The sequence below is a fragment of the Lactuca sativa genome, chromosome 1, assembly GCF_002870075.4.
Source record: "Lactuca sativa cultivar Salinas chromosome 1, Lsat_Salinas_v11, whole genome shotgun sequence".
Taxonomy (NCBI): domain Eukaryota; kingdom Viridiplantae; phylum Streptophyta; class Magnoliopsida; order Asterales; family Asteraceae; genus Lactuca; species Lactuca sativa.
Window position 1 is genome coordinate 46,105,106 of NC_056623.2, and position 12,357 is coordinate 46,117,462.

The window sequence follows — 12,357 nt, forward strand, 5'->3', positions numbered from 1 at the left end:
GTGGGACCGAAAACATCAGAATGTATCAACTCAAGCTGCTCTGATTTAGGTGGTTGACCCGTCTTCACGAAAGTAACTCTTTTCTATTTACCGAGTACATATGGTTCGCAGAAGTCGACTGTCACATTCTTCAGCTGTGGGATCCTGCCCTTTGAAGCAAGCATCTTTATTCCCTTCTCACTCATATAGCCACGTCTTTGGTGCCATAAAGTAGAGGACTCCCTGTCTCCAACAGTTGCATTTGCTTCTCTTGAGGTTAACTCCACCATATATAGAGTTCCCTTCTTCTTTCCTTGAGCAATGACGAATTTTCCTTTAATAACCTTCCATTTACCTATTCCAAACTTTACATCATGTCCCTCTTCATCCAATTGTCCCATTGAGATCAACATTTTCTTCAGACCAGGAATGTATTTCACAACCTTCAAAATCCAAGTATTACCCATTGAAGTTTTTAATGTTACATCTCTAATACCAGTGATCTTCAAAATTTACCATCTTTGTTGTGGCAAGCATGAAACGATGCTCCTGAATCCAACACACAAGACTCGACTGAAATTTCTACACAGCTAATCAGAGCATCATCATAGTCTTTATCCACATTCATCCGTTTCTTGCCATTACCTGCAGGAGGTTTAGGACATTTTTTTTTGAAATTTCCTATTTCTAGTTACAGCAGACAATTGCTTTTCTGCTTCTTGATTGTCCTCTCTTCCTTGACTCTGACCTTTTTCTTCCGTATCCACCTCTGTTTTGTTTCTTTCCCCTCTCTTCCGTATTGAGTAAATTGGTGGAACCTTCTCCTGCATTCCTTCTCCAAACATCTTCGCCAAGAATCAAATCTCCGATGCTTTCGTGAGCTTCATAGTTCCTAAAGAACTATTGACTGTAGTGACTGTTCTAGGCCAACTTTCGGGGAACGGAGATAATAATAATAAAGCTTGGAGTTCGTCTTCGAATTTAATTTCAATAGATCCTAACCTTGGATATTATCGAGTTGAACTTATTGACATGGTCTGTGACAGACACTCCTTCTCACATCTTCGTGTTTACTAATTGTCTAACTAGGAACACCTTGTTTGTTGCGGATGGATTTTCATACATGTTGGACAATTCTTTTATCAATCCAAATGTGGTCTTGTAACATACCAAAATTCAAGACCAAAAATTTCATTTTTGATATAACAATTTATAAGAAACCTCATCAAGTTAATTAAATTCATTAAAACCATAGGTCACATGTTTCAAACCCATCTCATAAAATAGTAATAATGTCAGAGTACAAATCCCAAGAATCTCATGTGTAGAAAATCATGTGTGTGATGCGCTACAAATGTGCCGACTCCTTTCCCTTCGAAGAAGAAGGACCTGACACAAAAACTGAAAACTGTAAGCACAAAGCTTAGTGAGTTCCCCCATCATACCACATACCATATAATCACATAACGCATAGCATATCTGGGTGCTAGTCTCTTTCAACCGGTAACTGCCTAGCATATCTGGGTGCTGGCCTCCCCTTCGGTCTCTTTCGAGTCCCCCAAAGTCCAAACTTATCCAGTCGATTTTAGTCGGGCTTAAAGCATCCAGAATACAGATCTGGCCTCCTAGGGTCGATACAACACGTAAAGTTACAAACTTTACGTTCATGCATGGGCTATTTAGCTCAAATAGCCCTAAAAAGTGGTTCATATGATGCATTGGACTCCCATGGCCATAAAGTTGGCACCTTTATGCCATGGAGTCCCTCAAAGACTCTGGATCTGAAGTGTTGACCCCAAACATGCTTGCATCCATGAATGGTTCCAAAAATGGTTCCTTAAAGCCCTAAACTACTCCATGAAGGGATCTAATAGATGAATAGACAAGGTATAGACTTTATACATCAAATGAGCTAGAAATGGAGTTCTTCTTTTGGATCCAAAGCTCCTTCCTTCAACCAAGCACTTCTAGATTTCCCTCCTTCAAGAAAACACCAAGAAATCACTTCTTTTTCACTCACACACACTCACAAAGCTCAAGATCACGAATTAGGGTTTTCTGGCTATGGGAGGTGATAAGGGAGGCCACAATGGGGGTGTCAAGGTCTTTAAATAGGGTGCAAACCCTGAAAATCGGGGTTTCACACTGGCAGCCCTACTCGTCGAGTAGACTTTAAGTCTCGTGTCCATTCATTCATTCCTACTCGACGAGTCTGGGACTCCAACTCGTCAAGTCCCCTTACAAAAATGATTGTTTTAATTTAAAATACATATCAGGAACCGGACGTTACAAATCTCCCCCGCTTATTTTAGACTTCGTCCTAGAAGTATGATGCATCTGGAAATAACTCAGGGTAGTGCTCCCTCGTCTCGTCCTCTGACTCCCAAGTCCATTCTGAGCCCTTGCGATGCTGCCATTGCACCTTCACCAACTTGACCTTCTTGTTCCTCAGATCCTTCGTCTTCCTATCGAGGATGGCTACCAACCGCTCGATGTAGTTCAGGTTGCCGTCCACCTGAATATTCTCTAAAGGTACTATCGCGGAGTCATCTACCAGGCACTTCCGCAACTAGGAGACATGGAAGGTGATATGGATCTGACTAAGTTCGGCTTGCAGGTCCAGCCTATACGCCACCTTGCCCACCCAGGTTGTAGCTTGCCCCGCTTCCTGGGGCCCAACTTGCCCCGCTTCCTGAACCGGATGACACCTTTCCAAGGTGACACCTTCAGGAGAACCATATCCCCGACCTGGAACTTCAGGTCCGATCGGCTTCTGTCGGCGTAGCTCTTCTGCCGACTCTGAGCAGTCTGAAGCCTGCTCCTGACCTGATGTATCCTCACCGTCGTTTTGAGTACCACTTCGATACTCCCCATGACCCTCTGTCCAACCTCTCCCCAACATATCAGGGTCCTGCACTTCCTTCCATACAATATATAAAAGGGCGTTACAGGTCTTCTCATTGAAGATGTTGTAAGCGACATTTTTCGCCAATTATAATCTGACAATGCGAAGGACCTGTCGATCCAACAAGTTCCATTCTGCCATATCCATCTTTTCAAGTTTTTCTTCAGATAACGGTAAGTGTAATTTCTTCTAATATAAGTAATCCTCAATCTGCATCTTTCAGAATCCAAAATCATGGCCTTCAAATTTATCGATCTTCACCTTCCCGTCTTCAGCTATAGCTCTAATACCAATTGTTAGGTATGAATAAACGATAAATAAAACAGTTCTGAGAAATACGAGAGATCAGAAACGAAATCAAAGCACACAGAACACATGGATTTAAGTGGTTCACATTATCTTGCGATAGGCTACATCCACTGTCGAACCATAGCGAGCGAGCGAGAGAGAGAGAGAGAGAGAGATTTATTCCACATACGCTTTTCTGCTACAATGTTACAAATACGGCTGTTCATAAATATATAATCAAGAAAATCTGACCTAAACCTAAAAGGCCAAGCCCGACTGAAAAAAAAAAACACAAAAAAGCCCAAAAACTTTCAGTCTTTAAAATTCCAAATAATCTTCATATCTAACAAGTTGAATAACAATGACTTGTGCAAAGTGTCATAACAAATGACATAACTTCAAGACCTGTAAATTGCACTCTTCACATAATGGAGTAAAGGGGAAGAAGAGAGTTAACACCAAAGGTGCGACAAGTTTTACATAGTGACATGCTAAATTACCTTTTAAGTATTTAATTTAGGAAAAATAATATGAATTGTTTCTTTTGAAGTGATTTGAATGTTACCTGTTTTTGTTTATTTAAGTATATTGATATGTTTTGCTAGTAGACTCAAACAATGGATTAGTTATGAAATGGTCCAAAACAGTTGATGATTATTGTAATAGATTTGTTTCATATCTACTATAATAAATGAAGGTTTTTTTGCCACATGTCATTTTCTCATTCAATTTGCCACATGTCATTTTGTCATAATTTAGAGATATATTTATTTTCCACTTGTCATTTATTTCATTTTCCATTTCTAATATATTATTAATTAGTTTCCATAAATTAAACTTACCATAATGAAATTAATTTCAAATTTTAAATTTTAAATTTTAATTTCAATTTCAAATAAATTTACAATTTAAACCTTTGTGTTTAACATTTTGTTATAATTAACCTGTTTAATATACGGGCTGATAACTAAACAATAATTTTAATTTATTTATTTTTTACATGTTTTTTTTTCATAATTTTTATTTATTTCAAATTTTGAATTCAAATAAACTTCTTATTTAATCGTTTCTATTTAACATTTTGTTTTAATCAACCCGTATAATATACGGGTTTCACAACTAGTATGTATCAAATGATACGATATGCTTTATGTAATTTTTTGTCCAAACTTAAATGGTTTGTCAAACATTTTCTACCAATAAACTTAATTGATCATTACTAAAATAAAATATTTCTACAACATTTTCTAGTAATGAACTTTCGTTTGTGGTGAAATGGTTTGTTCAATAATTAGTAACATTGAAATTTTGTTTGTCAACATTTTCTAGCAATATACTTTTGTGCAGCACCTGAATAGTCCAAATAGCTTTTCCATTAAAGTCATTTCCCACATAAAGTGACCAAAAATCATACAAACATGCAAAAAACTATTGCATACATACCAAATAGCTTTTTCATTAAGATCATACAGAAATACCAAAAGTCATTCCCCTCCAAAAACCAAGTATACTACTTTAAATCATAACACAGTTAGGAACAATGCCTTTTTGCCTATTAAGAATTTTGCCACAAAACTTTGCTGCTTAAGAATGTTGTCACATAACTTTTTGTCTCTTAAGAATTTTGCCAGAAAACTTTAACTTTACCACATAAGAATGTTGTCACAAAACTTTTCGACATTGTCAATTTGAGTCCTTACAACACACATATGAATAGTGACTAAAAATTCTGCTACAAACCTTTAACACTTTGTTAATTTTGGTCCTTGAAAATAAACATTATAACAATCGTTTGACATCTTGCCACTTTTTTATCCTTACATAAATGATCTATGGATTTTGTTCACCTTGGCATTTTTTGTATTTATATGGGCTTTGCCATTATGCAGCCCTGTTTAATTTCCATTTATTTAGTGTGTTATGTGGTATTTTTGTCATAAGTTGCATAAATGATTCCTGCATTTTAGTGGTTTATTAAGAAATCATCCATTTATGATATTTTTTATTTAGTTTTTATTGTTTTAAACGCAACGTTTTTTGTATGTTTTTTTTTTAAAATACAACCTGGACAAAACCCGGGATCACCTAGTAGTTGTATTTAAAACTACATCACACACAAACTTCTTTTATACTTACATAAATACCCAAAAAGACTAACCTTACAACTCTCATAAACAAGACTAAAAACAATTATCTAAAAAACCATTTATATAATTTTGTCATACAAATGCACATATCTTGGGCAGAATAATCATTCTGACAAGAGCCCAAAAAGTTTAGTTAATTACTTAAAAACGCATGCGGTCGTTCTCGTGACTAATTGACTATCCCTTATATACTTAAAGAGTTAAAATGATAGATGAGTGATTTTATTGGACTTATATTCTCATATTATTATTATTTTTTTCGGTAAAAATGTTTCTTCGTCGATCTGAGAAACTTGTTACCCCCAAATCAAACATATACTTCAGTTGATTATCAAGAATGTTAAAATTATAAACGTGAATGGTGATATAATCATCGTTGTCATCAAAATCCACTTTATTCCTGTATATATACACTCAAAACCCATTTCTACTGACCACTGTACACCCAGCTTCTTCTTTATTTTCTTCCCCGCAACTCCATTCTGAAGAATCTGTAAGTGCGATGGCACTTGTTAAAGAAATCATGGGTCGTTCCATGATTGAGAAACCCCCGTTTCTACCTTCAAACACTCTTAAAACGATCCATCATAACCAGAATCTGTTGTCAGTGAACCCAGTTTCTGTCCGAAGGAGGATCTCGGTAGTGAAGGCGGCGATCAGTGAGGATTTGGCCAAATTTGTGAAAGCAGAGAAGCCGGTTACGTTCAAGGCGAGAGCTGTATTAACTGTTCGGAATAAACACCAGGAAGATTTCAAAGAGACAATTGTAAAGAAAATCGACGCTTTTACCGATCAGATCGGAAGAAATGTTGTCCTGGAGCTTTACAGCACTGATATTGACCCAAGTAGGCAACATGTTTGTTCAAATGCGTCAATAGATTCTTTTTTTGATTGGATGTTCTTTTATTCTTGTTGAATTGAATTGGGTATTGATTTTTGTCCCTTTTTATGGTATGAAGAAACAAGGGCTCCAAAGAAAAGCAAAGAAGCTGTGTTGAAGGATTGGTCACAGAAATCAAATCTCAAATCAGAAAGAGTTAATTACACATCTGATTTATTGTTGGATTCTGATTTCGGAATCCCGGGAGCAATTACCATCACTAATAAGCATCAAAAAGAGTTTTACTTGGAAAGTATCACAATCGAAGGATTTGCATGTGGCCCTGTTTATTTTCCTTGCAATTCTTGGGTTCAATCCACCAATGATCATCCTAATCCCAGAGTTTTCTTCTCCAATCAGGTAATTAATTATCTTTCTTCATAATCTTCCATATTGGTAAAAGGATATAAGTCAAAAACTCAAAAAGGTCTAAACTTTGAAAGTCAAATCTTGATACATGTCAAAGATGCATCAACTATCAAGCTTACATCTTTATGAATATTATTGTACACTTGAGCAGCCATATCTTCCCGATGAAACTCCAGCCGGGCTAAAACTATTAAGAGAGAAAGAGCTTCGAGATTTAAGGGGTGATGGAAAAGGCGTCAGAAAATTATCAGACCGGGTTTATGATTATGATGTTTACAACGATCTAGGAAATCCAGACCGGGGAAACGACTTTATCAGGCCGCTACTCGGCGGCGAAAAGATCCCATATCCACGGCGGTGTCGCACCGGCCGATTACCTACTGACACCGGTGTGTATTTAATACCTTATAACATTTAAAATCGTATAAATTTTAAATATATGCTGACGATTTATATGTTTTAACAGATATTTTAGCTGAGAGTCGAGTGGAAAAGCCGTTTCCGTTGTACGTTCCAAGAGACGAACAATTTGAAGAATCAAAACAAAACGCATTCTCGACAGGGCGGCTGAAGGCGGTGCTCCACAACCTGTTGCCATCAATGGTGGCCAGCATTTCAAAAAAACACGACTTCAAGGGTTTCTCACAGATCGAGAGTCTTTACAGTGAAGGACTCCCTCTGAAACTAGGTCTTCAAGATGATCTCTTGAAGAAGCTCCGGTTGCCTAATTTAGTCACCAGACTCCATGAATCTAGCCAGGGCGGCGGCCTTCTCAAATACGACACCCCAAAAATTCTTTCCAGTAACCACCCTACGTCCTTTCCTTATATAAATAATATCAAAAAAATATGAAAGCTTATAATTTATATTTTGTTCCATTTTTTTGATTTACAGAGGACAAGTTTTCATGGTTACGTGACTATGAGTTTGGCCGGCAAGCACTCGCCGGGGTTAACCCGGTGAACATAGAGAAGTTAAAAGTTTTCCCACCAGTGAGTCAACTCGACCCGGAAATCTACGGTCAACAAGAGTCCGCTCTTAAAGAAGAACACATTTCGGGCTATCTTAATGGGATGTCCGTACAACAGGCTATGGAGGAAAATAAGCTATTCATAATAGATTACCATGACACATATTTACCATTTCTTGACCATATAAACTCGCTAGATGGGCGTAAAGCATACGCGACCCGCACCATATTTTACTTGACCCAATCGGGCACATTAAAACCCGTGGCAATCGAGCTCAGCTTGCCACGGGCTTTACCCGGTTCGCGGTCAAAACGGGTCGTCACACCACCCGTAGATGCCACAAGCAACTGGACATGGCAGCTTGCGAAAGCCCATGTTTGCTCTAACGATGCTGGGGTCCACCAGCTCGCCAACCACTGGTAAGCAGGCCCAAACCCTGTTCCTCGTGTTTCTAGACTCGTGTGGATTTACAAAATTGTCCTTGTTGTGCTAGGTTACGAACACATGCGGCCATGGAACCTTTTATATTGTCGGCACATAGACAACTGAGTGCTATGCACCCGATATTTAAGCTTTTGGACCCGCATATGAGATACACCCTTGAGATCAACGCCCTGGCCCGCCAAAATTTGATCAATGCGGATGGTGTCATAGAGCAGTGCTTTACCCCGGGCCGCTATTGTATGGAAATAAGTGCTGCAGCGTATAAGCATTGGCGCTTCGATCTAGAAGGCCTCCCATCTGATCTCATTAGAAGGTAACTTCTTACCTGTTATCTGTTTTAAAACCCTGTCCAATAACTTTTGGACTAACTTAATGTTTTGTCTTATTAGGGGTATGGCGGTTTCGGATCCAAGTCAAAGACACGGGCTGAAGCTGTTAATCAAAGACTACCCGTATGCAAATGACGGGCTTTTGATATGGGAAGCAATACAAAAATGGGTACGTACTTACGTAACACGATACTACCCGGACCCGTCACTTGTCTGTAACGACAGAGAGCTACAAGCATGGTACGCGGAGTCAATCAACGTGGGCCACGCGGATCTCCGCCACGAAAACTGGTGGCCGGAGTTGGCCACCGGAGATGACCTGACCGCCATCTTGACCACCATCATCTGGCTGGCTTCCGCCCAACATGCGGCACTTAACTTCGGGCAGTACCCTTACGGTGGCTACGTACCGAATCGGCCGCCATTAATGAGGCGGTTGATTCCAGACGAACATGACCCTGCGTACATGAGCTTTTTAGATGATCCGCAAAAATTCTTTTTATCGGCTTTACCGAGTATGTTACAGTCAACAAAGTACATGGCTGTGGTGGATACATTGTCGACTCATTCGCCTGATGAGGAGTATATTGGTGAGAGACAACAGAGGTATACATGGACTGGAGATGCGGATATGGTGGAAGCTTTTGACGGGTTTTCAACCGAGATTCAAAGGATCGAGAAGGAGATTGAGAGAAGAAACCGGGACATGGGTTTGAAAAACCGGTGTGGTGCAGGGGTTTTACCGTATGAGCTTCTGGCACCGGGGTCACAGCCGGGTGTGACTTGCCGTGGGGTTCCAAACAGTGTGTCTATATGAAAAAATAGTACACTGTGTTAGTTATATGGTTTAGAGGTACAAAAAGTATGTAAGTGAGCCCTTTGTATAAAAAATGTAGGATTTAGTTTTTTGTAACGTTAAGTCGTTAAGTTTCATCGCAAGTAAACTAAAGCCGGGTTAATGGATCGGCTGAGTCAAACTCGAGGTCGGGTGGTTCGTTAGTATAGGTTTTGGTTGGTATGTGTTTTGTCGATACTCGATACCTATAAGTGGGATTAGATATTTGAGCAGTGATTAAAACGTGAGTGATGTTGTTTTGGAGGACAGCTTTTGCTTTAATAATTAAACGTACGAATTCTCCACGAAATGAGTATGAATGTGACTTTTCTTTGGTAGATATTTGTTGGGCCTAGTGTGGCATGTGTTATTGTGGTGATTATAATCAAATTATTAGTGGTGGTTTCTTTATTTCGATATAATGTAAAAAGAAAATTCGACAGAACAAATCAGAGTTGGTGACGTATTTCATGGGCTTGTTAGCAGGTTGAAATAGAGGTGCGGGTCGAAACTGGGAGCCCGATTTCAGCCTAAAACCGGTTCTACCAAGGACCAGTTATGGGGGTACTGTCCCTGTCTTTCGTGGTTGATGACCGATTCATTTTACGATTTTATTCAATTCTTGTCTCTGGAAAATGTAAAAACAAAACATGTATTCTGTGTTTTGTATCTCATATATTTGGTGAAAATCGTGATAGTAAATTTCTCTGTGAATCTGCATGTTATAAAAATGAACTTATAGATTTATAAAAGTAGTTAACAATTCTATAATAATCCATGCTTAATTTAATATCATTGCATATATATTGGTGAATGAATAAGACCACACTATTACATAAATTCGTAGAAAAATTAAAGTGTTGTTACATAAATTAATAAAAAAATTATATCTTTTACGTCAGGCCAAAAAATAGTAGATTATAAAGTTTATGATACTACTTTTTATTGAAGTCGACATAAGCGACCTAACTCAAATTTGGTATTCCTATTGAAAAACAAACAATATAATTGAGACGTTATAATATAAAAATGGTCGGTTTTTTTTTAATTATCATTCTAAAAATAATCTCCTTTTCCAAATCATCACCGTCACTGTTTGTAAACCTCAACGGTGTACAATGAATGTATAAAGTCAGCATAACCACGTGTCATAGATAACCCATTCACAGCCGTCACAACTCATACAACCTTCGTCAAACACAACTCCAAGTCCAAGTTGATTGCCGTAATGTCTCGCACGTGTCACTGTCCAGCTACCCACCACTAGCCACGTGCTCATATTCCTCTTTGCCCAGCTTTCATCGGGCTGACTCAACCGTTGATATTAGAACTGTTTTGCCACCTGTCAAACGAATGGCTAAGACCATGTCCATGTAGAAACAAGAGCCTAGAGAGTAGGAGCTTTAAATTTTAAATTTACTGCTCGGATTTTCCTATTCACAGAATATATCCCACCAACTTAAAACTAAAAATAAATATAAAAACCCAGAAGCTTCCTCTTCAATCCTGATCCATCACTCAAATATTGACCTCCTTTCTTATACCGTTAATGTCCTTGTCAGAAGAAAAACATAGAAAACTTATTTGACTGAATTCTCGTGGTTTCTTTAAGAAATTAATATTTTGGAAGGAGAGAGATTAACAAAATGTAACTTTGGGCTGTGTGGGATTGCTTGTTTAAAATATAATTTTTGTTTTTTCTATATTGTTTATTAGTTTTTTTTTTTTATACTAAAAAAATGTTTATAAAAATGTTCGAATTAGTTTGCGCGCGGCCAAAACATAGTTGATATATTATTATTGAGCGTTTGACAAATAATGTAAATGCATTTAAAATTACTAAAAAACGAAAAACAAAAAATAAAATCAAAGCCACTTTGAAAAAGCGTAATTTTCTTAATTAAAACAACGGAATTTTATTAAACTAAAGAGCTAACAAGGCCAATTACAAGTTTAAAGTCATAAAACCATCATACCTAATTAATAGTAATCTTTCTATTCTTCATATACTACACCAAAGGAAAAAAATGAGTAACGATTTTATCGAAAAGAACCGCATTCAGTTTGGACGTGTCAAAGAGATACCGAATATTGGGGGTAAGCATAATAACCGAAAAACCGAACCAAAACCAAATTAACCGATATAACCGAACCATTATAAAAATCATTGGTTCGGTTTCTAATTTTTGTTAACCGATAACCAACGGTTCGGTTATGGTTTCATAGGTTAACCGAACCATTATTAACCGAACCGCTAACTTTATATTTTAATATATAAAAATTGTAGATTATGTATAAAATAATATAGTCAAACTTATTTAAGATCCATTAAAAAATTAAAAATATAATTTATTAATTCTCACTTATCAGGAGACGAACGAACAATCAAACCATCAAAGGTTGATCACCCAGACACACACAATCTTTCAATCATGCATTATCGTCTAATTCTACAATTTGTAAACATTATTAACAATTAGTTTAATCTTCATATTCATAATTGTAATCGAAGGCTTCTCAGACTGTTAATCTTAATCAAATATTGTTTTGACTTTATAGTTCTATTCAAAGGATTTTTTTAACTTTGTAATCAAGACTTCTAGGTAAGTTATGTTTTTGGTTCTTCTAGACTCTTGTGATATATTAAGAATGTATTTTTTTTTATTTTGTTGGCTTTTTTTATTTACTATTTTTGACTTAATCACATTGAATGTATATGAGTGCTTGACTTTTTTCTTTTTTTATCAAAGAACACATAATATAAATGTCCGACTCTTTTATTTTATAGTTTTTGATTTAATCGTATTGAACGTATATGAATGTTTGACTTTATTTTAATATTAATATCAATTATCAATATATGAAATTATTAATGTCAATTTTTTTAATGTTTTGTATTTTTATTGAATGTTTTTGATTTTGAATGTGACTATGTGTTATCTCACTCTAAGTATTAAATGTACATATTATATTTTATTACTATAAGCTAGGTTACAAACATTGGCGTCAAGGACTCTTTGGTATTCTGTTTTCATTTTTTATGTCAATATACTTTCGTCATTTATATTATTTTGAACATTATGGTTAACCAATATTAACCATTAACCAAAACCGATAACCGATAAAAACAATTAACCATAACTAATATTAACCATATCCAATGGCTACTAAAATGCATTAACCAATGATAATAGTTATGGTTCGGTTTTA

The 12,357-nt window shown here is 36.7% G+C and overlaps 1 protein-coding gene across 1 annotated transcript; it reads left to right on the forward strand.

Annotated features, from left to right (window-relative positions):
* Positions 1–5,602: 5,602 nt before the first annotated feature.
* LOC111882177 (lipoxygenase 1, chloroplastic) lies at positions 5,603–9,457 on the forward strand. The gene is made up of 7 exons (XM_023878531.3): positions 5,603–6,164; positions 6,279–6,559; positions 6,720–6,957; positions 7,035–7,370; positions 7,463–7,958; positions 8,033–8,296; positions 8,373–9,457. The coding sequence occupies exons 1-7, from the start codon at positions 5,822–5,824 to the stop codon at positions 9,127–9,129; spliced, it is 2,715 nt and encodes a 904-aa protein (XP_023734299.1). The 5' UTR covers positions 5,603–5,821; the 3' UTR covers positions 9,130–9,457.
* The last annotated feature ends 2,900 nt before the right edge of the window (positions 9,458–12,357 follow it).